The sequence below is a fragment of the Oreochromis niloticus genome, linkage group LG4 (genome assembly GCF_001858045.2).
Source record: "Oreochromis niloticus isolate F11D_XX linkage group LG4, O_niloticus_UMD_NMBU, whole genome shotgun sequence".
Classification (NCBI taxonomy): domain Eukaryota; kingdom Metazoa; phylum Chordata; class Actinopteri; order Cichliformes; family Cichlidae; genus Oreochromis; species Oreochromis niloticus.
In genome coordinates, this window is record NC_031969.2 from 31,186,538 (window position 1) to 31,211,296 (window position 24,759).

The 24,759-nt window shown below is 39.7% G+C and overlaps 1 protein-coding gene across 3 annotated transcripts in view; it reads left to right on the forward strand.

Moving 5' to 3' along the window:
- The window catches only part of LOC100705402 (shisa family member 6), an 85,361-nt gene extending 77,997 nt beyond the window's left edge, over window positions 1–7,364 (forward strand). For all 3 annotated transcript variants that reach the window (XM_025906453.1, XM_019357619.2, XM_025906452.1), the window contains one exon: window positions 3,639–7,364. In XM_025906453.1, coding sequence (XP_025762238.1) covers window positions 3,639–4,261 — 623 coding nt within the window. In that variant the 3' untranslated portion in view covers window positions 4,262–7,364. The remainder of the gene's footprint in view (window positions 1–3,638) is intronic.
- Window positions 7,365–24,759: the final 17,395 nt, after the last annotated feature.

Consider the following 24,759-nt stretch of genomic DNA (forward strand, 5'->3'; position numbering starts at 1 on the left):
CCTCTCCGTCCTTCAACGATGTCAACGATGCAGGGATTGAGGACGCAGCTCTAAAATAACCCGCTTAGCTCCTCCAAGGAGGCGGCACAAAGAAGGAGAAACCAATCATATTTGGCTCTGCTGTTTTTCCCCTTAATCACCCTTAAAAGGGATTAAAACACCTTTTAGAACAAATAAGCCACTTTTAATCCGCCCAAAAAGAAATACCTAAATGATATTACCATATCCCCCTTTTACATTCTGCCACTCCTACTCCAAACCTCTAAAGATCACTTTATAATTGATGTTCTACCAATTTCACGAGTGTTAGTGCATTATATGATTACGGTGTTCTGTGATCAATAGCTGACACATAAATACACTGGCTATACTGAATGTAATCTAGCAAAGTGGGAGCTGGGGTTTAATTAGCAGTTGTTAGCAATTTCCTGTGTTGTAGCTCTGCTTCACATTTGGGACCCTTCAGCCTCTCGCAATCATTTTAACAGTAAAGTGCTGCGTTTTATCTGTGCCGCAGAGATGAGATAAAGCAATTTCCATTGCCCTTCTTAAATCATTTCAGCCACTTACACTGTAAACAGTGGAACATGTGTACATCCATAAAGAATAAGACCTAAATCAAATGGAAGCGGAGGCAGTTATAGAGGAACAGACCATTTCGAGGATGACTTTACTTACCTCAGTGGCAGAAAGGAAAAAATTGCTCATTTCAGCTGATTGCAACAAAAAGCATCTCTTGTTTTCTGATCTGTTCTTGTCCTGTCCTGTGAACGCTTTGACTTCAAATATAAAAGTAAACAATGTATAGAAAGGGGGGGGGGGGCTTGCTACATCTTACTACATCGCTATCTTGGTGTTGAGAAACTGAAAACACTGCAGTAGTGATGTGTCAATAGCAAAGCATTCGAGCCCTAAAGAATGACATCCTTCAGCATCCATCTAAATGGGACCATAATTTCCAAGATAAACACTGAGTTGTATAAAAAAAAGTAGAGATTGAGACAATAAACTGAACAGAAAAGTGGTTACTGAGGTCATAAATTGTAAAAGCAATACAGTCATTTTCTCATAGACTTCTATATTAAAACAGGCTTTTTGCACCACAGTTAAGACGGTTACTGTAGTTACTGTGACGTCACCTGTTGGTTTGCAAATTCCTGTTTTCAAGCCTCAAGATGAGCTTTTCAGGCATCTTGACTGCAAAAAATATATGGGAGGAGGGGTTTTGAAGACTCTTAAACTGCTTGCTCATTAGCTAAGGACTGACAAGTCCTTAGCAAACAAGTTAGCAGAAAATACCACAGATGGTCATCCTTTTGTAAACGAAGTCTGAAAGTTGCTTCTAATAGACTTTTTATGAGACTTTTTGCAACCTCAGATATCCCCATGGTGGTGTTCACATAGACCATAGTTTAAGACATTTTACTATAAGGAATGAATGCTAATTTAATCTTTAATCTTCCCTCTTCAGACCCTAAGGTTACATAGACTCTGCTCCGTGTTGTGGGTTTTTTTTTCTTATTTATGCCATATCATTATCTGAGTGCAACTCTTGAGATCTTATTGACTGGAAACTTCACTTTGACCTGTCATTAGAGATATGAGCCACAGCTTGTCAGTTGTGTCTATACTTGTAGTTCGGTTGACATTTCCCGCCGTAATGTCATATCTAAACCAACCCTTCGGGGAAGAATGCTAGACCACATCGCCACAGGCAAGAGTTGGGCTTCCCTCATTAGGAATGCACAGAGTAGTGGACATTAAAACCTCTGAGTGGGAGAAAATAAGGTGACCTTCTGTATCCAGGCGTGACATCTCTCCCAGAGAGACGAGCATCCAGACAAACAATTCCCATCATCCCCTTTCTCCACGACCTGGTGAAGCGTGATATAGTCCTAAAGCGCCAATTCAACCTCTGTGTTCTGCAGTAATTAACTACTGCAGAGGTAACAACTGCTCAGCACAATAGTTAATCAGGCAGGCTCCTTGGTAGCCTTCCCCTTTTTGTGAGCACAGCCAAAAACCAGGTAGACAGAAGTCTGCTGAGAGCTACCTGTGGCTAATACTGCGGTAATGATTTTACCATTAGGAGTGTGTGCACACAGTGGAGCGGCGGCCTGCTTTCTGGCAGAGGATTAAATCACTGGTTGCCCGTTCAGGCACCACCCGCGCATGAACTGTTGAGTACTGTGGCTTGCTTATGAGTGTTCTCAATCCTGAAGGACAAATACATTGACAAGAGCTTGGAGTTATCCTGTTTTTCATGAAGGGAAGGGACAAAACAATTCAAACTGCTTTGAATAGCACTTTCCAGCTGGTGTGGGATTATATTATCAGTTCTCACTGCCATTATTACCGTGGGGATCACATTTTTGTGAAAGACCGGTTTAATCTGCCGCCGCAGCTGAGTGTTTTGTTATTTGATTTAATGATGTCGCGAGACGCACTACGCAACCGTCATCTGTACTGAGCCACACAAATGGCATGAGCCTGGTCGTCAGTAATAGTAGACAGAATGCTTCTAATTACCCAAATAGCCACAGAAAAGAGATTTTATGCTCAGTAAGGAGTCTCCTTAGAGGTGGACACCAAGACTGGGGAGTCTTTTTCTGATGCAGGTACAGGCTCTTGCTTGTGCAATAATTTGTTTTGATTAGTAAAACGTATCAGAATGAAAAATGATCTAATATGCTGCAAAGCACAACTTGCCCAGGAAACATTTTGGCAATGAGCAATTTGCTTTAATATTTACTCAACACATTGTGTCATGATTGGACCAAATTTAGACTTTCTAGCAACGGGGGCTTATTACCCAGAACTCTTTGTAAATCAAGTGGAAATAAGATAATTTTTAATTCATGAGCTACAAGGTGGGATTATTCTTGCAACCTTTGATTCCTAACACACTGACTTATACTGCTGACAGTCCAGGGTTAGACGCCACTGGATTATATTACTCATACCGAAAGAGCAGAGTGACGATCGTCGGGCATTATGTGACAGTCTGAAGGTCAGTACAGCTAAGCTCACCATGATGTTCCTGTGTACATAAACGACATAAACATGTTTATTCAGCGTTCCCTGATCTACCGGTGCCTTTCTGTATTTGCATGTTCTCCTAGTACTCTCTTAGTTTTCCTCCCACAGTTTAAAGACTTGGCCATGGGTATGAATGTGTGATTGTCAGCCTTTCGCTGTTTGTTCTGGACTTGTGACTTGCCAAGAGCGTATCCTTCCTTTTGCCCTATGAGAGGGGAGACAGGATCAGGCTGCCCCTGATCATAAGCTGGATAAACAGTTAAGAAACTGGGTGGATGCTCATAATTTCCTGGTTTATAAGAAAGGTTCCTGACTCCCACTGTTGAGCATGGAAACAGCACCCCCACCCCCCATCTGTCTTTCCACCTCATAAGCCACACTGCAGTTTTTGCCAGTGTACTGCAGCTATTTTTGACCAGGGATGCAATGTTGCTGTTTCAGTGATTGATGGGTGCATTTTGCTAATTTGTTGAAATAAAGCTAGCTGCGGAGAGATGTGTCATAAGCCAAGCTATCCAAAATTATAGCCATTCAAAGCAAAGCCATTAAGACTAAATGCGCCTGCCTCTCCCTGATGATCATTGTCTTTAACTCCCCAGGTGATAAAGACATAGATGACTACTACGCCAGGAAGCATCATCCTGACTTTGGTGGACGGGGACCGACCCACATGGTGAAGCTGAACGCAGAACCCCAGCAACACCAGCAGCACCAGCAGCACCAGCAGCGGCAACGTCCCCGTCGAGTCCAAAGGGCCATGTCGCAGGACCACGTCCTGTCTCCTCCCAGGACGCCGCGACGTGGAGAGTACGGCCTGTCTTCATACGGTGTGATGGCGGCCGCAGCATATGGAAGCAGCCGCCACCTCTCGGAAGAGCAGCTGCTCTCAGCGGACCGCCTCCATTCCCAGGATCCGCTGTTGTTATCCCCAGCAATGAGGCGTGACAAGTTCCGTGAGAAGGCCATGGCGAGGGCGTTGTCTCATGCTGACATGCTGATACCCACCACGCCAGTTATGGACCGCCACAAGGTGACCAAGATGCACTCTCAACCCAGTGCCTCCACCGACTCCTACAACACGCTGACGGTCAACCACCAAGTGACCACGTCTAAGAGGCAGGCGTTTGCTTCCCGACGAACACACACGGTGGACCACCTGCAGTACATTCCCGGCCACCACCACACATACCACACTGCCAGTAAGAACGAGGTAACTGTTTAACTCCGGGGTTGAAGCATTCCTGAGACCCACCACCAACATCAACAGAAGGATACTCAGCAGAACTGTTCAGTCTTCTCATCAAAACAACCTCCTGCATTTAAGAAAAAAGAACAAAAAAAGAACTCTTCCGGCTTTTTAGCACAAGCTTTCTGTGTCATCCAGATTTTGGATAATTAGAATCAAACCCTGGCAAAGACATTTCTCTCTTAGAGCATCATAAGGGCTTTGCGCGGCGACACAAAGATCCTTCATGTCGGACATTAGACAATGTGAAGAAAATATTTTTTAAACTGGATTTGGGACTGGAAGGGAATTGTATCAACTTTATAAATATATAAATATAATATATTTACTATTTGTATTTTCAGTCCTTGTTATAGCTTTAGAGATTCTCATTAACTGATGTAAGCACTTCAGATGGTGCCTCTTGAATTGTCCCATTTCGATGATGAAGTGGATTTGTGGGTTAAAAAGCACAATTAATGACTTCCCTTTTTTCGATTAAGTTTTCTCTTCTTCTTCTTCTTCTTCTTCGGTGAATGGCCAGAACATATCAGCTTATTAGTGAAAAACGAGGCTATTTTTGTTGCATATAATAGGAGATTGTAAATAGGCTATATTAGCAGCATTAACCTAGAAAAGCTGGCCCTCCGGCATTATTTTTTTCTCCCACCTGGAATCCTTGATTCCTACTTTAAAATTTTGTTTTAGATAAGGTGAATTCCCCCAAATAGCATTATTTCCACAGATGTCGGCAAAATATGTGGATTTAATATATATCTGGGGGGAATTTTTTTCTTTTCTAACTGTGCTTGTAGCATAGAATGATTGTGTGTGAAAAAACCTTTTACCAGTGTTGACTGGCAGCTTCAGTCTGCAGAAATAAATCTACAGGTGAAAACGGAGCCTGATGGTCATTCAAATTTGCTGAATTTCCATATCCTTGCTTTGTCATCCGTAACCCCATCCATCCATAATTCTGAGTTTGTGATTGGCCAGCTGCTTCCATCTCTACATATCAAGCACTCAGTGTTAAGAAGTGCACAGGTTGTGTAATAGTTTGTCGATGTGATGGACCAATCGGTACTAAAGAGGACATCACAATCGCCTGTTAGTGAAGCATTGATTAAAATGTTTGAGATATTTTCATTAAAGCAATGCCTTATTGTATGGAATCCCATATGCTCTTAATTGAACAATCATGCTTGTTGTCTTTGCTTTCTGTGCAATATTATTGACTATAATTTACCAGCAGAACCAGCAGTGAAAACCTATATGGTGAGAGATGTTACAGTATATATACCTCAAAAATTCAATTGAAGAAGTCTCAAACTTTGCAGGCAAAACAACCATTAGGTATATCAATCTTCCAATTGTTATTGAAAGTTGTTTAAACTTTGCTCGAATAAGATTTATTAAAGTTTTATGGGATAACAGGTACGTGAAAATACTGTGGTTCTGTTTTCAGTTGGCCTGGGGGTGGGAAAGGTTTTCTCGGTTCCTATATGAAGATCCAGTCCAGGAAGTGAGACAGTTGGGGTCCAAATTTTATACTATTAATAGAAGTGTGGCTGTTAGGATTTGTGTAATTCCTTCAGGGCTTGGGTTTTCTAAATGGACTCGCCACAATGTGTCATAAAGTTTGCCAAAGACAGTTTTTTAAGGCAAATTTCTATTAAGTGCAGGAAAATTTAAGCGTGCCATTGCACTTTTTAACAACAGGTGGAGTGTCATGCTGCTTCCTGCCCAATTCCCAATTCAAATCTCAAGGAAAGCCAGTTAAGCACCTCCTTTAGGAAATGGTCACATGTCCAAAAAAATAGCTTTCTCACTAAGACAAGTCCCATCTTAATTTAAGCCTAGACTGAATATAAAAGATGGACGTAGCCACCAACTTAAGCATTTCTGCTGAAGGCGTGTGTCTGATGGAGATCCAAAAACACTTTCACACCTTTTATAAATAAACATCCTGCTAAATTAAAGATAATTTGTAACTAACAATTTAAACTATGAACTCATACAGAAAGTGTCACACATCAAATGAGCAGTACAGTCATTTTCTGATAGACTTTTATAAAATTTGAGATTTAAAGCTACATCCAACTTTTATATTGTAGCTCAGTTTATGGTATAAAGGCCAGAAATTACATTACGTTTTCATTAAAGGTCAGAAATGCTCCTCAGAATAACCTTTGTATTTCTACAGACTTGCTATTTCCATTCCCAAAATGTCAGGAAATAAGAAATTAAAATCGTGTCTCTTTGTGACAACTCTCAGCAGACTGGGACAAGTAAGATATCAGGAAAATTGTTGTTTCTTTAGATATTTGAGTGGTCAGCTACTGTATATACAAACTTGGATACAATGTTACTTATGATTTGGACTGTGCAATTTAAATGGAAAACTTCAAAGGAAAGCAATGTCTCATTCAAATCAATTCTGTGATTATGCTGAAGTACGCTCATGCATTGTTGCACGTTTTCCTTAAGTGTGCTTCATTTCTTGTCATAACAATACATTTAAAATTGATTTACGTTGTGGAGCATGAAAGGTTGGCCAAATGTATCTTAAGTTCAAGAAATGTATTTCTTTACTTTAATGTGCCACTTTATTTTTTAATGTCAGATATGCATTTAATGATGTCAGTTTGAGGTCGTCTTTTTTCCAACTTTACTGTCTTTGTACACGATTTTTTTCTTCCTATATTGGAAAGTGCTTGCACAAATGAGGGCCATTTGAAGAAGGCGTGATTAATAGACTGCTTTAGACAGATATGTGTTCATCCAACTTGCTCGACTAATCTCACAAACTTCTGCTCCTTCTTTTCACTTAATTAATAATGATGTCATCCCAAGAGCCTTTTCTCTATGTGCAATATTTCCTGTTCATGCAGTATAGCTCTATAGCCACTTACTCTTTTTAAAAAGTTGTGAAGTTCATTGGCTGCCATACAGGCTTTGTTGTCCTTTTTATTTAGAAATGTTTTGTCTTTCATAGTCAAAGAGGAGTTTTTATAATACAGATAAATGTGGTATGAATGACAACACGTCTATGTAACTGCACAAATAACCGGAGACTAACTTAAAGGCTTCAACAAACAAATTATGACTGTTCTTGTGCATTTTTCTGTTTGTTTACAAATTATTAAAGCAAACCATGTGTGTTGTATATATGAGTTTAACAACGTGTGCTTATATAAGTCCAAGATAACAAAACTCTGAAACCCATAGAGTGAACCTGGGGAGGACTTGGATATTATGCAGATGCAGAAGCACCAAAAACTGCAGTTCATCAAATGGCCACAGGAGTTTTCCTCCAAAAGCAAGTAAAATACAAAGTAAGGTCTCTGTCACATAGGCCTGGTCATAAACCTTACTGCTTACGGCTGGGAAAAATGTGAATTCGGGCCAGTTGGTAAGTGTTTGCAGGAGGTTGCTTGCTGTTTCTAGGTGAAAGTAGTCACAAAGAAATATATGATGCTGCAGCAAAAACCTCCTTGCGATTGCTTTTGTTGCTAGCAGATTGCCCTGACAGTCAGTACTTTGTATTGAACTCTCGCCAACTACTCACTAAGAGGTTGCAAAACTGTGAAGCTTGCAATGCCAACCTTTGGAAACATGATGGTTTCAGCAGTGAGACACAATTGTTGTTTTTGTTTGTGATTTGAGCCACACCTTTCACGTTTCACTACCCTCGTCTGATAGCCATTTCGCAAAAAAGTGGGCGATCTACTGAAACACTCTTCGATGCACTATCCTAGTCAAGCTTCCTAATGTTACCTGAAAACTTTTCCAGAAACTATGATCAAAATGGTGAAACACTTCAAAATCCAGTCCACATACCAATTTATAATGTGTGTTACAATGCACATCTTTTATATACAGTCTAATAGTTGGGCCAAGGGTCATGCTCAGGAAATGACTGTGCTTTGGGTTAAAATGCACTCCTTCACTAATTAATCCTTCACAGGTGGCATACTTGGTCAAAACTGGAGCCTCCCAGCAAGTTTCCTGGTTTGAATCCTGGTGGGTTCACTTCTGTGTGCTTTCCATGGATACTCTAGCTTCCTAACACAGTCCAGTGCATGTCAGGTTAGCTGGTGATTCTAAATTGGCCATAAATATGATCTAGATAAAGTATGTAGAGTAAAATTCTGCATTCAAAAATGAGTCCAAAGGGCTCTCTTACAATAATCTACAGTGAAAAAAGACTCTATGCAGTCCTGGAAGTGTTTCCATAGGAATTCTGGGGGTAAATAACAGTTATATGCACTTAATAAAATCTACTTGATCATCTGGAAGTTGACCACCTCTAAAAAAGCAAAAGGTTTTAGCAGTTTACCGATGTGGAGCATTTAGGTGCTGACCACGCAATGCTCAGTGAAATCCCCCCCCCCAAAAAAGAGCTACATTCAGACTCTACAGGCCTCTGTTAGTGTGAAATGTCAACGTGCATTACAGAATAATTAGAAAAATACTGAGTATGTTTTTTCTTTTATTCACTTCGTTTCCTTTCATTTCATTTACAGTACACTGTTACTCACAATAACAGTCAACTCAAGCTACCTTCCAGGCATTGAGTTGATTGTGAACTCCTCGGTACACCAAGCTATCCTAGAGTCAAATGTGAGGCCATCTGTCGGACAGATAAAGCTTGGCCTAAAAATTGGATCATGCAACAGGATGATGATCCCAAGCACATCAGTGAATCTACAGTAGAACGGTCCAGTCCTCACCCTGACTGAAATGCTGGGGCTTGGCCTTAAGAGAGCTGTGCATAGATGAATACCTGCAGAATCACAGAACTGAAGCAATTAATGAAGAAGAGTGGGTCAAAATTCCTACAAAACAACGTGAGAGGTTGATAAAGTCATACAGAAAATGTTTACTTCAAGGTTATTGCTGCTAAAGGTCGTTCTATGAGATTAATTTCTCACAGGACTATATAAAAGATGAGTTGGGCATAAGAACCATCTCAGCATTGTTATAACCAGGTGTGTCCTGGCACACCAACAAACGCGGTGTGCATATCTCTAAGACAAAAAAACAGATTTGGATACACTGAGAATTACAATGAGGCTGGTTTCGCCTTATAATAATTTCAAAGACCACACAAAAATACCTGTACCCCAACCTGCCTTTGCATTCCTGGTCACTGACACCATCAACAAAAAGCACTGAGCCTCATTACTTTTATGACACATGTATTAATACCTTTTGCTCCCATCATGTCCTGGTCCATCTGAAACCCTCTTGAAATTCATAGCGGAGTGAGCAGGCCATGCATTTTGTACAATACCAGAACAAAACCTAATGGTCACAATAGTGCACACACAAATGGGCAGATGGCAAATAGCAGTGGTTTCCACTTTCTTCAAAACCCATCCATTTGCATTTAGATGGAAAAACGAACAAGGTTATTTGGACAACTGTGGCCCAAATGGAGGAGCAATGGTCAAATGTTTGGCCATTAAGCAATTTAATCCTGTTCCCTCTGTGTCCTTTATCAGGTTAATTAATTCAGATAACTGCTTGAATGATTCCGACCATCATCAACAGCCACTGGTGTTCAAAAAGGTGATATGGTGTATATTGTAATGTGGTCCCGCTTACTATCAGTAAACCAACAGTCAGAAGGATATATCCTTGTGCTGTTGAACACTAGTGCTAATCCTAACAATGTAAAATAACCAAGCATGCTCATGAATCATTCCTTTGTTGTTGGTGGTATTTTTCTGAAGAAAAAACCAAAACCAAAAAACATGCAGACCTCTGAAAAGAAACAAGAACTTCAGGGTTGTATCTATGCTGAAATTTGAGATCTGAGTTGTCTGGAAGGACAAAGGATTTCAAACTCATGTATCACCACTGTGATCCAATCAGAAGCCACAGCAGCGTGAGGGACAAATGCTGCTCTGATTGATTGATGTGCCAAACAAAGAATGGACAGAAGGCAAGCAAGCAAGCACAAAGAAAAAAAACCATAGCCTTATCCTCATCATCCACTTTAGATAACTTTTGAATTTTTTATAGCGCTCTTTGCTGTTTACCCTTTGACTGTGTCTCCTCCATTTGATTGTACGAGTCTCTCTCAATCTGTCTTCTAGTCTTTTAATTCCTTTACTTTTCTTCCCCTTTTTCCTACTTGATGAGTTTTTCCAATATTGCAGATTCACAGTTGGCACTCCTTGGTTTTATTCAGGGCCCATTTTAATAAGATCTTCATGAAATACTTTGAGTTTATATTCTTTGATTTATGCTAAAAATGTTTTATTTAATTTTCTTGAATGTTCAGTTTTCTCTTACTTTAACTTAGTCTGTTCGTCACTTTGTCAAAACACTCAAACTCATCAGAACTGAATTTCATCTCCTTTGTCTATCATCTCATATTTGCATCCAACACCCTTAAATTTCAGTCATTCTACACTGTAAACTGTAATTATACCTTTATATAAGCTCCAGCTGTGCAACACATACTCATAGCTGACAGATGAGTGAATGCATTAGATTATTAAGTAGAATATTTACCTAACCATAAAGAGGAAATAACCAAATAATAAATGCAGCTGACCAGCCACAGGGGTGGAAATAGAAGCTATTATCTTTGCTGCTATTATACCAATAGGATCCAACCTGAGCAGAAATTGGACAATTCCTGTAATCTATGGTTCACTACGAGAGTTCTCACCTCCCGGGAGAAATGAATGGATGTGGGCGCCATGTAAATGCAGAGAGTTAATAGAGTAGGGTGCTTAAGGAGCCTGTGTAAACACCGTGGCATTCACTGGTGACCATAGCACCATGGGAGTTTGAAGATGAATGCAGCTAACAGGCTGCAGCTGTTCCCACTGCAAAGCACACACACATACGACTTTCTCGTAGGCGGCGGCTATCGATCCCTCCGACATACTGCTTCGCTGTTGCTTAAATGAGAGCAGTCAGTAGCAGAGCTGTGTGTGAGATAGCCTCTAGTGATAGTTGGTGAGTGGGGGTGGAGGGGAACTATAGCATAAAAAGTAATAATAACCTGGAAAGAATGTGCATTCTGCAAATAAATACAATCTAAGTTTTTTTGTGTTAATTTTAGGAGCATCGTGAGTTTTTAGGAGTTTGACAGACGATCGAGCATTCGTCTGAGATTCTTACAGTCACAAGAGAGTGCTGTAAGTGTTTTATTCCTTTGTTTAAACCATAATAAGAGGAAAAAGAAAAGCACTCAAAGTATATAAAAAATGCTGCATACTGTGGGTGCAACATTTAATTCAATTCAGTTGTATTTATACAGCGCCAAATCACAACAACAGTCGCCTCAAGGTGCTTTATATTGTAAGGTAGACCCTACAATAATGCATACAAAGAAAACCCAACAACCATATGACCCCCTATGAGCAAGCACTTTGGCGACAGTGGGAAGGAAAAACTCCCTTTTAACAGGAAGAAACCTCCGGCAGAACCAGGCTCAGGGAGGGGCGGGGCCATCTGCTGCGACCAGTTGGAGTGAGAGAAGGAAGACAGGATAAAGACATGCTGTGGAAGAGAGACAGAGATTAATAACAAGTATGATTCAATGCAGAGAGGTCTATTAACACATAGTGAGTGAGAAAGGTGACTGAAGGTGGCTGAATTTACTTGACTGAAGGCTTCGGCATAGGACACACCCATGTTTCCTTGACTCCCTCTAGAAGGGAAGAACCTCAGATTGCATATCTCTTCATGGACTTAGTTTTACAGATTTGACCTGACTTTCAATCCTTACTGTGTGATATGCTGTTTATGCACCATAAACTTTATAGTATATAAATAAATGACTTAATTTCTGACATTATCGGGGAATACATAAATGACTAATTAAGAAACAACAAATGACTCTGCTAATCAAATGTGGTTCGTATCATTTCCAGGGCTCTCCTTTAATACAAAATGTGCGGTGTGTCTTACCTTCTTGTGGTCTGCACTGATGTGCTGCTGTTCTTTGCATTTACATGAACCTCATTATTTCCTTTCTGTCACACAAGATATTTTTCATTGTGAATCCTACACAGGATCCACAGAATGATCCCTCTCGTGATTTTATAACCCACAAATTAAGAAGTGAATGATTATGAAGTGGCTACCTGTAGATGATAATAATCCATAACTCGGATGTGATTAGAGTAATTTCCTAATGGGCTCGGCAAAGCACCGGCAGACCACAGATGGATTAGTTGTATACCTCAAATGATCCCAGACCTCATCACCTTGGTCAATTTTACCCACCAAGAAAAGTTAGAGGGGGGCTGAGCTGCGTATCAGAGATGAGGACTCTGTCCGGAAAATGATTATAATTACCATCATAACGATAATAACAACAGTTATGGGAGTTCTTGCAAACTCCCTCCTCAAATATCATGGAAACATCCTCGTTAGGGTAGACCAAAGGAAGCCTTATGTTTATTAGAGTAGCTGCAGGGTTTTACAACAAATAAGAGCAGCCATTGCGCTAAACTTCACAATGCATCCAAATGGCCACGGTTTCATGAGTGATTTTAACATACTTGTCAAACACAGTCATCAGACCCTGAAGAGAACAAAGTGAAGACAAGACACAAAATCTGCAAATTCATTCCAAAATCTCTCCAAAATTGACCATAATATTAGATGTTTGTTGAAACTAACTGCCTACATTATATTATGACATTGCACATAACTATGTTCCAAGCTCTTAAAAAGTCCTGTTTCTTTGCTCCAGTGTGAACATTCTTCAATTAAATACAAAGCTTACTGCCTCACAGATATCCTGCCTGCATTGTCTTATTGACAACAGCCTTCATTAATCACACACCATACACACTATTCACTCTCCATCTGCTACCGAGATAACAACGGCAGTAGTTTTGCTGAAGTCACGCACGCTGGATGCTCACAATTCTCATTTATTCTTTACCTCCCTCCCTTCTGTTTTCTCCTTCATTTTTTTCACATCTTCTGGTCAAACTCAGAGTTTTTTCCCTCCCCCAACCTGGACTTTAAGTCATGAAGCAGAGCAGATACTCCAGACTTCAGACAGTACAGGCCACAGAGCAGATCAATGTGCAGAACACCAGAGGCCGGGCCCTCTCCAGAGTCCGAACTCGGCTCGTGTGTCCATTTGATCAAATGCCAGCAGAAAAAAGTAACACTTTTCTTTTCATGCAACCAAAATGAAAGCACTCAGGAGTTTTTAAAACTACTCACAGTTTATTTGCAGTCAGAACAGCTCAGTGTTCAACAGACCTGTTACTTAAAGGTTGCGCTCCCCTCTAAGTTTTAAAAGTAGAAGTTAACTCGAGCTGCGCTGCAACAGTACAGCAATTCCTTGAATGATTAAATGTCTAAGAATTAAAGCTGCTTGAAACTGTTGAACAGTTTAAGACAGTTCCTGTGTAAATGAATGGTCATATGCAGATGCAGTTTTAATAAGCATGTAAGTATAAGATGGAGATGTTTGTGTACACATTTACAAACCTTACAAACTTCCAAACTTTTTTTTAAAACTTAAGGCAATACGTGCGAGAAACAGAGGAGAAGACTTCCAGCAGGCATTTGGCGTTCGATCTGTCTCCTAAAACTAAAGTTGTGCTCTCATCTGTGATGCAAACAGGTTCCAGTTTTGATATTCTCTGTGAAATACCAAATGAGTTGCGGTGTTGGGCTGTGAACACAGGTCCCGCTAAAGGGTGTGAGGTGATGGCATGGAGACTGCTTCTGACAATTTGGTCAATATGCATTTTGTAGGAGTTTTGCAGCTCCTCACACTAAGCAGCAGATATAGGGTCTGCGGTGTGATTCATGCCCTTCTACAAGCTTTTGTAGCTCTCCATGTGTAACAGCCTGTGTCCTGGAACCTCTTAATACTGTGCTGTGAGACAGCAAACTTTCTTGCAATGGCACCCATGAATGCACCATTGTCTAGGGTATCGTCTCAGGTAACAACAGGTACCTGAAACAGGTAACAGGTGTTTCATTCTGCTTCGCTGTGGATTTGTACCTGGACTGAAACAGAGTTTTTCTGTCTACAAGAGGCCAAACTGTAAATAACAGTGTATGGTATTTAGTCTATTGTAATAACATTTTCTGGACATTTTTAAGTTAAACATGAAAACCCATATTACTGTTTATATAATCAAAAATTAATGAATTTATGAAAATTAATGTTGTAGTTATATACCCATTTACTAGTATTGTGACATTTTTTATGGGTGGTATATCATTTTATTACATAAAATATAGATTAAATGTGCAAGACCTTTATATAAAATTACATTATAACACCCTATATGTATTATACTTATTTGCACTGCAGCAGTGTTTGACCATATTAGGTAATTTAATTGGTTTTACCCATTAAACAAGAAATACACGCAAAAATACACAAAGTTCTTGAGTAAATTAAAGCTAAAAAAACTGAAGAATGGAAATATCAACGAACTATTTAAAAAAAAGACTTCAATGCTTTCGTCAAAGCATTAAACATGCTTTAAATGCAGCTATACTAACTGTATGATGTTAGCTAGCTAACGTGACAGCTATTCTCCAATCCACATTTTGAGGTGTGTGTTAACCTTTTGGAAACCTCCTTGGTGGTTTTTTGGAGCCAGAAGTGGCCATGTTTAGTCCAGAACCTGGTGTGCAAGATAGCAAACTACATCCATAAACTCAATGGGTTCTAACTGGTGCTAAGTAGCATGCTAATAAAAACCATAATATACGAGAAAATACCAGAAGTTTCTCACCAAAATTCAAAAGATAAAGACGGTCTGTATCTCTCAGCAAGACATATTTATTGTTTTCACTTACTTCCATTAAAACGCTCCAAAAGGCACCAACAGCACAAACATCCATGAGAGGTCCAATTAGCAGTAGGAAGCCTAGCAAACAGCGCTCAGCTACAGCTGGCTGATCAACAAACCTGCCAGTCGACGTGTTCTAACTTTAAGCCTTAACAAAATTCACAAGGTTGAGGTATTTAAAACAGGGGTGATTCTAGGATCAGAGCTTTGGGGGTGCTGAGCACCCAGAGAGCTGCCCAGCCAGGCAAGATAAACTTGTCACAATGACACTTCTTCCCTGTCTCTGTCAGTTCCTGCATCCTTAAATGTCTCCAGTTGTCCCCAGTTCTCTCTGACTGTCTCCTTGGTGCATTTAAACCCCTGTTCCTCCCTGTCCTCATCGTCTGTTGTTTCCGTTATCAGTCATCATAATTTTACCATCTCTGTGCAAGTCTGCAAATTTCTTTATTAAATCATAAGATTCTTAAATTCAACAAGTCTCTCTGTGCCTGGGTCCTCATCACAAAACATGACATCACTGTTTTGTACATTTTAACACAATTTAATAAGGATATGCTTCAGCCAATACCTGATGATTAGCCTTGTCTCAGTTTCTTGCTTTGTGGTAGATCTTTATTCTTTTTTCACTGAGATATTTGAATGCTAATCAATAAATCAATATTCAATTCTAAAAAAAATTCTAATCCCCACATTTGTGAAAGAAGCAAAACACTTTTTTGAAAAGTTTGTAACAAAACCATCAAATCTGATAAAGGTTCTTTAAATGCTGCAAAAGAAGAATGGATTGGAATAAAAAAAATACATATCCTAACCTTAATTACTGGGGGAGAATAATGAATGATGCTCATAGTGAGTAAAAAGTAAACAGTGCATTTTCTGGACAGAGATTCACTTTTAAAGTGTATGTATAATACAATAAAGATACATAAAAAATAAACTCCAAAAATAGAAGAGTCCTTGAAATGTACAAATGTACAAAATATTAATTAAAAAAGTTATAAAAATGGAGGCAACTGTGCCTGTGGTACAATGTATGAAAAGATCTTTACTGCAGATACTACTAATATGGCTCTGCAGATTTTTTTTCTTTTATTTTGACCTATGTCGCCTCACCTTGAGGTTGGCAAATCTATCACTGTTTGGTGGTCAACTCTCTCAAGCAGTTTAAGAGTTTCTGTTGTGCCTGTCACTGTTCCCTGTCTGTTTTCTTACCTGATTCTTCCTGACCTTGTACTTTCCCCTCTTTCCTCTCTCCCTCTTTGGACTGACAATCATACGCATTGTATTAGATGAAAAAACTACTATTGAAATCACTAATATAAAAGTCCTCTCTCAGTGTACTTTCAACCAAAAGGCAAATAACCAAACCACATGAACATCTAATAAAAGATATAAATACTGAAACACTGATCCAACATTATTCTTGATTGACGGATAATTTGATTTTACACTTTTAACTGAATGTGGCTCCTTTTTTTTGAAAAAACTTATATCCATTATGAACCTAGCTGTCACGTTCCTGGGTCTGTGGACCCAGTGTTTTGAGTTTGAGTTTATTTTGATGTTTATGGTTTATTTTTAAGTTCATTAGGTTATCTAAGCTCATTTGTTTATTTAGATTCCCCTTGTGTCTTCTTCCCCTATATTTAAGTTTCCCTCACCCTTTGTCTGTGAGGCTGTTTTGACTGCATGTTATCAAGTTTGCATTGTCATGTCTGCTTCACATGTTTCCTGTTTTATTTTGCAGGTCTGTGTCCTGTGTCAGTGTAGTCAACTTTGCTTCCTTTGTCTCGTTATGTCAGATTAGTGTCTGCTGTTTCCCCATGTGTTTCCACTTCCCCTAATCACCCTTGTGTGTAGTCTGTGTTTCTGTTCATTCTTTGTCAGGTCGTCTGTTGTTCCACGTCATGTTTCTAGGATTTTCCATGTTTAGGTTTTTTGCAATGTTCAAGGTTTTGTTCTTTACCTTTTGTGTTTAGCATCTAGTTTTCCCAGTTTAGTTGTAGTTAGGTTCTTTCTTGTGTGCATCTGCCTTTTGTTTTTGTACTTTTTATCAGCCATATTAAACGGCTGGCTTTTTGTTGACACTCAAGTTTTGGTCCACTCTTCACAACACATACAGTCTGCCTCAGCCAGACTGTGACACTGGCTGTCTCTCTGTACACACGCACACAAACAAACAAACAAACAAACCAGGAGTTATAAGGTTAATGGGAATCCAGTCAGTTAGCTAGTTAGTACCTTGGGTTTCATATCGGCACATATGACAAAATAAGCAGCTTCTCTCATTCCTTTTCAAACAGGACAGTGGTAACAACAGCAGGCTACGGACAATTTTAAGTTTTAGATTTTAAATAGGCTGTATACATTTCAATGGGAGCAACATGACGGTCAAATGTCACTGATTTTACTACAGAGCAGGACGGATTGTAGGGCAGCAAACATAGTCGGGGAAACACGTTTTCAACACTGCAGGTTACCTGGTGTAATGTTTTTCAGCTAAAAAGAAATATGGTCTGACTCCTACCTAACTTTATAAAGAGTAACTGAAGGTTAAATGCAGCTAAAATGTTCTGTTTTAAGCCAGGCACTTACACCTGCACTCCGCTGCGTCTCGGGCACCAGAGGCGAGCTGGAACAAACCATTTTGGGAGGGGGGGTATCTATACTTTTGTTGTTAAAATATTACATCTCAACCAAGTACTGTATGCTTTCTATATTTTTTGTAGTGTCACACACACACACACACACACACACACACACACACACACATACATAAAAATGACAATATCCTGTACCAAATATTGTCAAAAAAGTAAGAAATCTTTGGGGGTTTGATTCATTCGAAGCACCCCCCAAAATGGGCTAAAAACGCCCCTGATTTAAAAAATACCTATGCTTGCTTCACTTTTCGGATCTCTTCACCTTGACAAACTTCAGCTATCCTTCATGTACAGTGTATGGGTCATCCTCAGTGGCCATTCAAGAAATCTTTGACTTCACTTTTATATCATCAAAGGTTTAGCTTGAGCCTTAGCCAAAATATACCTCGAGGCTATGTAAGGGCTATTTGATCAAGAAGCGGAGTGAGTGTGAGTGCTCCATCACATGGGCTGACGTGAACGATCACCCGACCTGTACCCGTGAATGGCGTAGTGAAGGAAAAGAAAAAAGTCCTCAGCACATGTAATTTAAACCTAACGTGTGATAGGTTACATTGATAAGTGTTACTTGTGCCGGTCTGAGTGTGGTTTCTGCCAGCAACACCGTAGCACGTGACACCCCCTCTTCACTTTGTGCGAGGATGGGGCTGAGGTGGGATGTGAAGCTTCCCACTGTGTGAACATGATGAAACGAGGATGTTCACAAGCCATCAATGAGATGCTGCTAATCTGACTGTATCCTGCTGGGAAGTGTCTGACAGAGGGAACCACCAGCAGAGACCATCACTTGTTTACAAAGAGGTTTGTGTGTATTGCACGCGTGTTCACTGTGCAGGTTTACCTCTTAATAAACTCTGTTGGTTTTTGTTTGTTGTTGTTTTCTGGGGAGGTTGCTTAAGAGACTATGATGCAGTAGACTTAGCGAATGGCTTAAAAACACCTCCTCTGTCTAAAACTTTAACATATTTAGATTAATTTATGCCAGGTTGCATGCAAGCTGAAACAACCACATGCAGACAGAGTCTTAATCTGGGCAACTAGGCTGAAGCGTCTCAGAGGAATTAACAGGAGGGGCACAAAGTAAGCACACAAAAGAAAGAACAATGGTCTGCAGGTTTCTCAGCTGTCACATGCTTCTATAGTAGGTGGCTTGTTCAAGAGATCATGTGACAAATTCATCAGTTAACAGTATTGATCCCGCAGTGGACACAACCCTGAGCCCAGGATCCTCCAATAGATCTCTGGGTCCTCAGATATGCCAGGATTTACATGAGAACAGGTAATAATATTTATATCAACTTGTTGTGGGCGTTGCAGTAAACCTGTCCAGCTGTGCAGTGACATTTGTACTGGTGCTGCTGATTTTGTGGACTTGCATGGTGCCACCCCAGTAATATGAGGTAGATGAACAGCTTGTCTCATGAGGCGAACTGTCCTAGATTTAAAAAACAGTGTATGACCTTGATTTCTACTGTAGAGAAACCTACAGAGCTCTGATTTATTTCCTTAAGCCTGGAGGAAAAGCAGCACCCTGTGTTTGAGCAGTGTGATCTGGTGCAGCCTACTTTAATTCAGAGTTTGAGATAACACCTTACAGCCATTGACACTAACAATACCAATGTTGTATTCTGCTTGAGCCTTAAATTTCACATATAAATCTGACGAGCTCTTTAGCTCATTAGATAGATTATGCATGCAGCCATTAGCCAATCTAGCCTTCCTGGACTGTTTTTCATCACCTTATCTGTGCCTGTAACAATACACCTACCCACACATCCAGCATGTTTTAGATAAAATGGTGAAAGCTCAGCCTACAGGCTGTTTGATGACTGAAAAGCTACATACAGGCAACATATGTAGGCATGTAAAAGAAATGCAAACAATGTGCACCACCCTGGCAGGGGAGTCATGAAATGAACATAATATATATGAAAATCAAAAGACCTTGGACTTATAGTAAATCAGTTTTTTAAAACATACATGTTAATAATCACTGTATGTTTGACTGTGTTTCATTAAGATTGGGCACATATAGACATACTATGATCATTATAGTAACATACCTGTACTCATTTAAAAGTCACAGTTCTCATACACAGAGTAAAATATAATTAGCCATGCTAAAAGCTTCTATTTGACTGTTTGTCGGAGATGTTTATTTTAATCGGGGGGGTTGCTGGGTAGACTGGTACCACTGTTCTGAGGAGTGTCAAACAATGCCAGCCAGTCGAGGCTGCTGGTGTGTCTCAGTATGTCCTTGAGCAGCAGGCCGTAACTGTAACTCATCATTTTTCACTGAAAAGGCTTACTGGTGTGAAAGACAATCTCATACCAACCATAACAAACACGTTGTGAGAGCCTAAACGTAACCGAGAATGAAAGCAAAAATAAAAAGAGAGTAAAAACCAAAAGAAATGATCATTTTTGTTTTCACAACCCCATACGCTTTATACAAACGATGAGCATTGTGATTGGCTGCAGACTTGGTTCCTTCTGGAGTCATTACCGAGCACGGTCAGTGTGGTTAGATTTGGTGTCTGTAAACATTTTCCCTCTTTAAAACTAGCGCACTATGGGTTTTTTAATATCTCACCCTTCTTCGGGATTTTTCCAAGGCTTGAACCTGATTGGACCACTTGACTGGCAGGTTTGTTGATCAGCCAGCTGTAGCTCAGAGCTGTTTGCTAGGCTTCCCCTCTGCTAATTAGACCTCTCAAGCATGTTTGTGCTATTGGTGTGTTTTGGAGTGTTTCAATGGAAGCGTCTGACAAACACAGATGCAGAGCATTCAACAAATTTGTGCTTCAGTTTTGGTAAGTGAAGTTTTAGCATATTAATAGCATGCTACTTAGCACTATTTAGCTGATATGTGTCTCTATGCACTTAATGTGTAAAGTTTATGAATCCTTGTTAACCAGGTTTGCTAATTTTCATCAGTATAAGGGGACTTCTGGCTAAAAGCCACTGGGTGACATCAGGGTGGCTACATCCATCTTTTATACTGTCTGTGCTTCCAGGTTTTAGACTGACTCATCTGAGCCCTGCTGGAGATTTAAAAGATGCTCACTTACTTGCTTTAATGTTAATAGTCAATGTATTATTTTTCCTCAGACTTTCTGTGAAACCTGAAGTAAATCTTTGTCATACCATACAAGTAATGGAGCTAAAATGGAGGTTTCTCATTTTATGGCTCAAAGCCACGCAGTTCAGCTTTTTATGCTAATATGGCTGAGATTTGAAAATAGAATTTGTGAAAATTACACAATAACTCGACAACTCTGCAGGGGTCATCTGAAATTTGGGACCCGAAAATGAGGTTATGTGCCATAAAAAATTCAGCGTATGGGTGTAGAGGCATTTCAGAAAGGGGCACAGCCAGACTGCATGAATTGCCAGATGAAAAGTGCTGCATTTGAATCCAGGGATGTGAAAACCAGGCTAACTGCTAACCTAATTAATATTGTTTCCCTCCTGTGATTTACCAAATCGGAGGAGTGCTAATTTCACCCAGCACTGCACACACTACCTAAAGTCTAGAAAGGGTGTCCTTGCTTCTTGGTAACCACAGCTACTTGGTGTTTATGTGTTGCTCTTGGTGATGTTTGATGCTTTCAGCTTAAAAGAAGAAATATGAGATGAGGGTCCATGATAGGGGTGTATGTTCTTATTTGATCAGTTTATTTTAGTGCCTCAAGGATTCAGAGACTTTAAAGATTATCATTATTATTACTATTATTGAATTGTGTTTGGTTTACTTCTGAATCTTTTGCTGAGATGGTAAAATAAAAATAACAGACAGTAAATATTAATAATAATCCCAAAATTCCTACGTTTTTTAATTTTCTGTGGCTGTTCAGGTTGCATTGAATGACATAAAATCCCCAAATGTTAATAATTTTTGTACTTTTTGGCTATGGCGTTCACATCAGCTGTCAGTACAAGAAATGCTAAGTGGAAGACAGAAGGTAAAAGTGTGTTTGTTTGTGTGTGACAATTTGAATTTGGTCATTTACTTTTATCAGATATATTACTACCACCAAGGGTAACGTAGAATATACAGTAGTAGATGGGATAGAGGAGATTTCCCTCTCTGCTCTATGTGAATGTGGACATAAATGATAGTTAGCTAGCAGAGATTATTATGGGTGCTGATGAAATATATCTTTTGGGTTATTTTTAATGTTTTAAGCCCAGTTCTTTGCTCGGTGGTCCCTCCCCTCTGCTATAGCCAATGTGATAATGATTACTAATTGCAACAGTTCTATTATCTGCTTTTTGACAGTTACAAGTAGGGATGGGTATCGTTTAGGTTTTATCCGATAACGGTGCCGGTGCTTAAAGAATGGAGAACACAAACTTTGTCCAAAAACCTCTCATGTTCAGCTGTTTTTTTGTAAAAAGATAACAATGTTAGCCTTTTCTGCAGCTATAGGGCATATATGGTCTCACTCTTGGCTGGAAGCAGTGCTTAAACAATGGAAAAAACACAAACTTTGTCCAAAAACCTCTCATGTTTAACTGTTTTCCACTTTTTCTTTGGTCATTTTAGCCTTTTTGGCCAGGGTGAAGGGAGTATCTGCCATCAAACAAGAAGACAGCCGCATGTAACTATGACGGTGTTTGCTAGTTCACCTTACATGCATTAATGTAATAATGTGGTTAGCCTACTCAACGTAAATTACACACGAACAACATGAAGCTACTCACGCAGAGGAGAACGGCTGCTGCTGCCATCATCATCCGTCATCATTTCTGCTACGCTGACAGGACTAGGGGCCAGGACTCTACTCTTCGGGATTTTGGGGGATGTTGCTAACTCCGGGTCCGATAACAGGCACCACACCCGCAGTAGATGTGCTCGGTGTGAGGTCTCACAGCAAGCTATCAAATATGGCGCATTTCTCGGCTTTAAAAAAAAACGCTATGCGTCGCCAGGTGTTTCATCAGATTTGAGGTGTTACCTCCTTTGACAGTATCACAGTATCAGCTTAAAGCACTTGTTGCAGGCTGCTGAGTTTGCATCTTTTCCTGTGAAGTACAGCCAGACTTTTGACCGCTTCGCCTTGGGCATTTTTAATCTGTAGCTCTGCTCTAAAAGAACGTACGTACCTGGCCCCGCCTACTATCCTCGGAAACGTAAAATGATTGGTTAGAATTGGCTCAGGAAAAAAAAAGCACCGAAATAAAGCACCGAAATGTGCGCTGCTTTTCGGTCTGGTTACTACCGTTTATGTCAGAACGGCACCGGTACCCATCCCTAGTTACAAGTATACCATGTGGGTACTCATCAGTGTTGGTCAAGTTTATTAATTAATTAGTTACTAATTACTGATTATTTCTCCAAGAAAGTAATCCCATTAATTTACTGATTGTTATTTTTAAAAGTAATTGGTTACTTTATTACTTTAAAACCATGATACACAACCTGAATATGTAATAAAGCAATAGATTTTTCTGCATAATCCATCATATAAAATGTAATCAAATGAAAAAGTCTCTTTTTAAAAAAATGTTCTATTAGTTTTAATCTTTAACTTTATGCACATTGCATCAAGCAAAAATTAATTATATGCAACAGTCTTTCACAGGAAGTAATTTGTTTAACATTTAAACCTATGTTCTGCATATTCCAGCATATAAAATAAATTCATGTTTTGTGTTTACACTCTTTCAAATAGATGCAAGTAAAACACAGGCAGAAATGAATAAAATTAAAGATTCAGCAGCTCTTAAATCTACTGTCACCTGTTTAGCAGGAGTGGGGCGGGTGGAGGTTTGCCCACAGCGGTCATGTCAGTGGGGGGATCCGGGGGTTTCTCTGTGAATGTCACATTCCCGTGGCGGCGTGCTCGGTGCGCAGATTTGAAGTTTAATTTTTTGCTGTAGAAAGAGGTTTTCCGACACAGAGTGTACAGCGGACCTAATGTTTTTGTCACTTTTTACAGAATCAAATTTAAAGTAATGTGAGTACGTCTGCATGGTTGTACTCTCTCCTGCTCTCCATTGTTGATCTGCACACGTCTTTTGCGGCCACGGACGTTGCACGCTCAAACATCATTGTCATGAGACACTCACAAACAAAACCAAGACTGTTTAGTAACGCAGTAACAGAGCGTGCTTACAGGAAAGTAACAGTGATCTAGTTACTTTTTTTGCAATAGTAATCCCTTACTTCCCTTACTATCCCTATTATACTCATTACTTGAAAAAAGTAATCAGATTACTGCCCATCTCTGCTCATGATGTGATGCAGCTGCCTTGCTTGTTGGTGTGAATGCACTTATGGTACATTCAGTTTAATTCAAAGCAGAAAACAGTTTTTTCAGCAAAATTTTAGCACGAAGACACTGCTTGAATCTGTACCTCCTGCTGAGCTTAGATGCTAATCTGCTTCACGTGCTGCAGACAGTGGTTAGAATATTGTCATTAGTGGAGTCGATGCATCTCTGCTGGAAAACTAGGCGATGAAACAGTTTCTAAAATACTACAGTCATCTTTTCTGCAGTTATGTGTTCATACTGGTGTGTATCAGATAGTATCTGTTGGTCAGTATCAGCTGCAGATATATCAGTCAGGCTTCAGTATTCATGCTCTGGATTATGAGTAGCTGTAAAGAGCTGAGATCAAAGAGATTTGATCATGACTATCCCAACTGTCACCTCTATATTAATGCTATATTGTAAGATTGTATCAAAAATATTTGGCAGTGGTTCCACATGTAAAGCAAATCTTGAAGCTACAGAGTGGGAAACAAATGAAAGACTTTGTAAACCCCACTGCTGCTGTGTTTTGTTTTACAGGTTTTATTTCCTGTTACTTTTTTGTTGACTTGTCAGATACATTACCAGAAAATAACACTGCGAGCTCCACCATTCAACTCTGCTATCTTTTTTAATTCACTTTCTGTGGAGCAGCTCCTGGCTGTATACCTGATGATATCACATTTTTGAGTCCTCGCTCTGTGGCTTCTGGCTTTGGGAGAATCATTCACAATCGCATGTATTGATTTGAGTGTAAGAAATTCTTA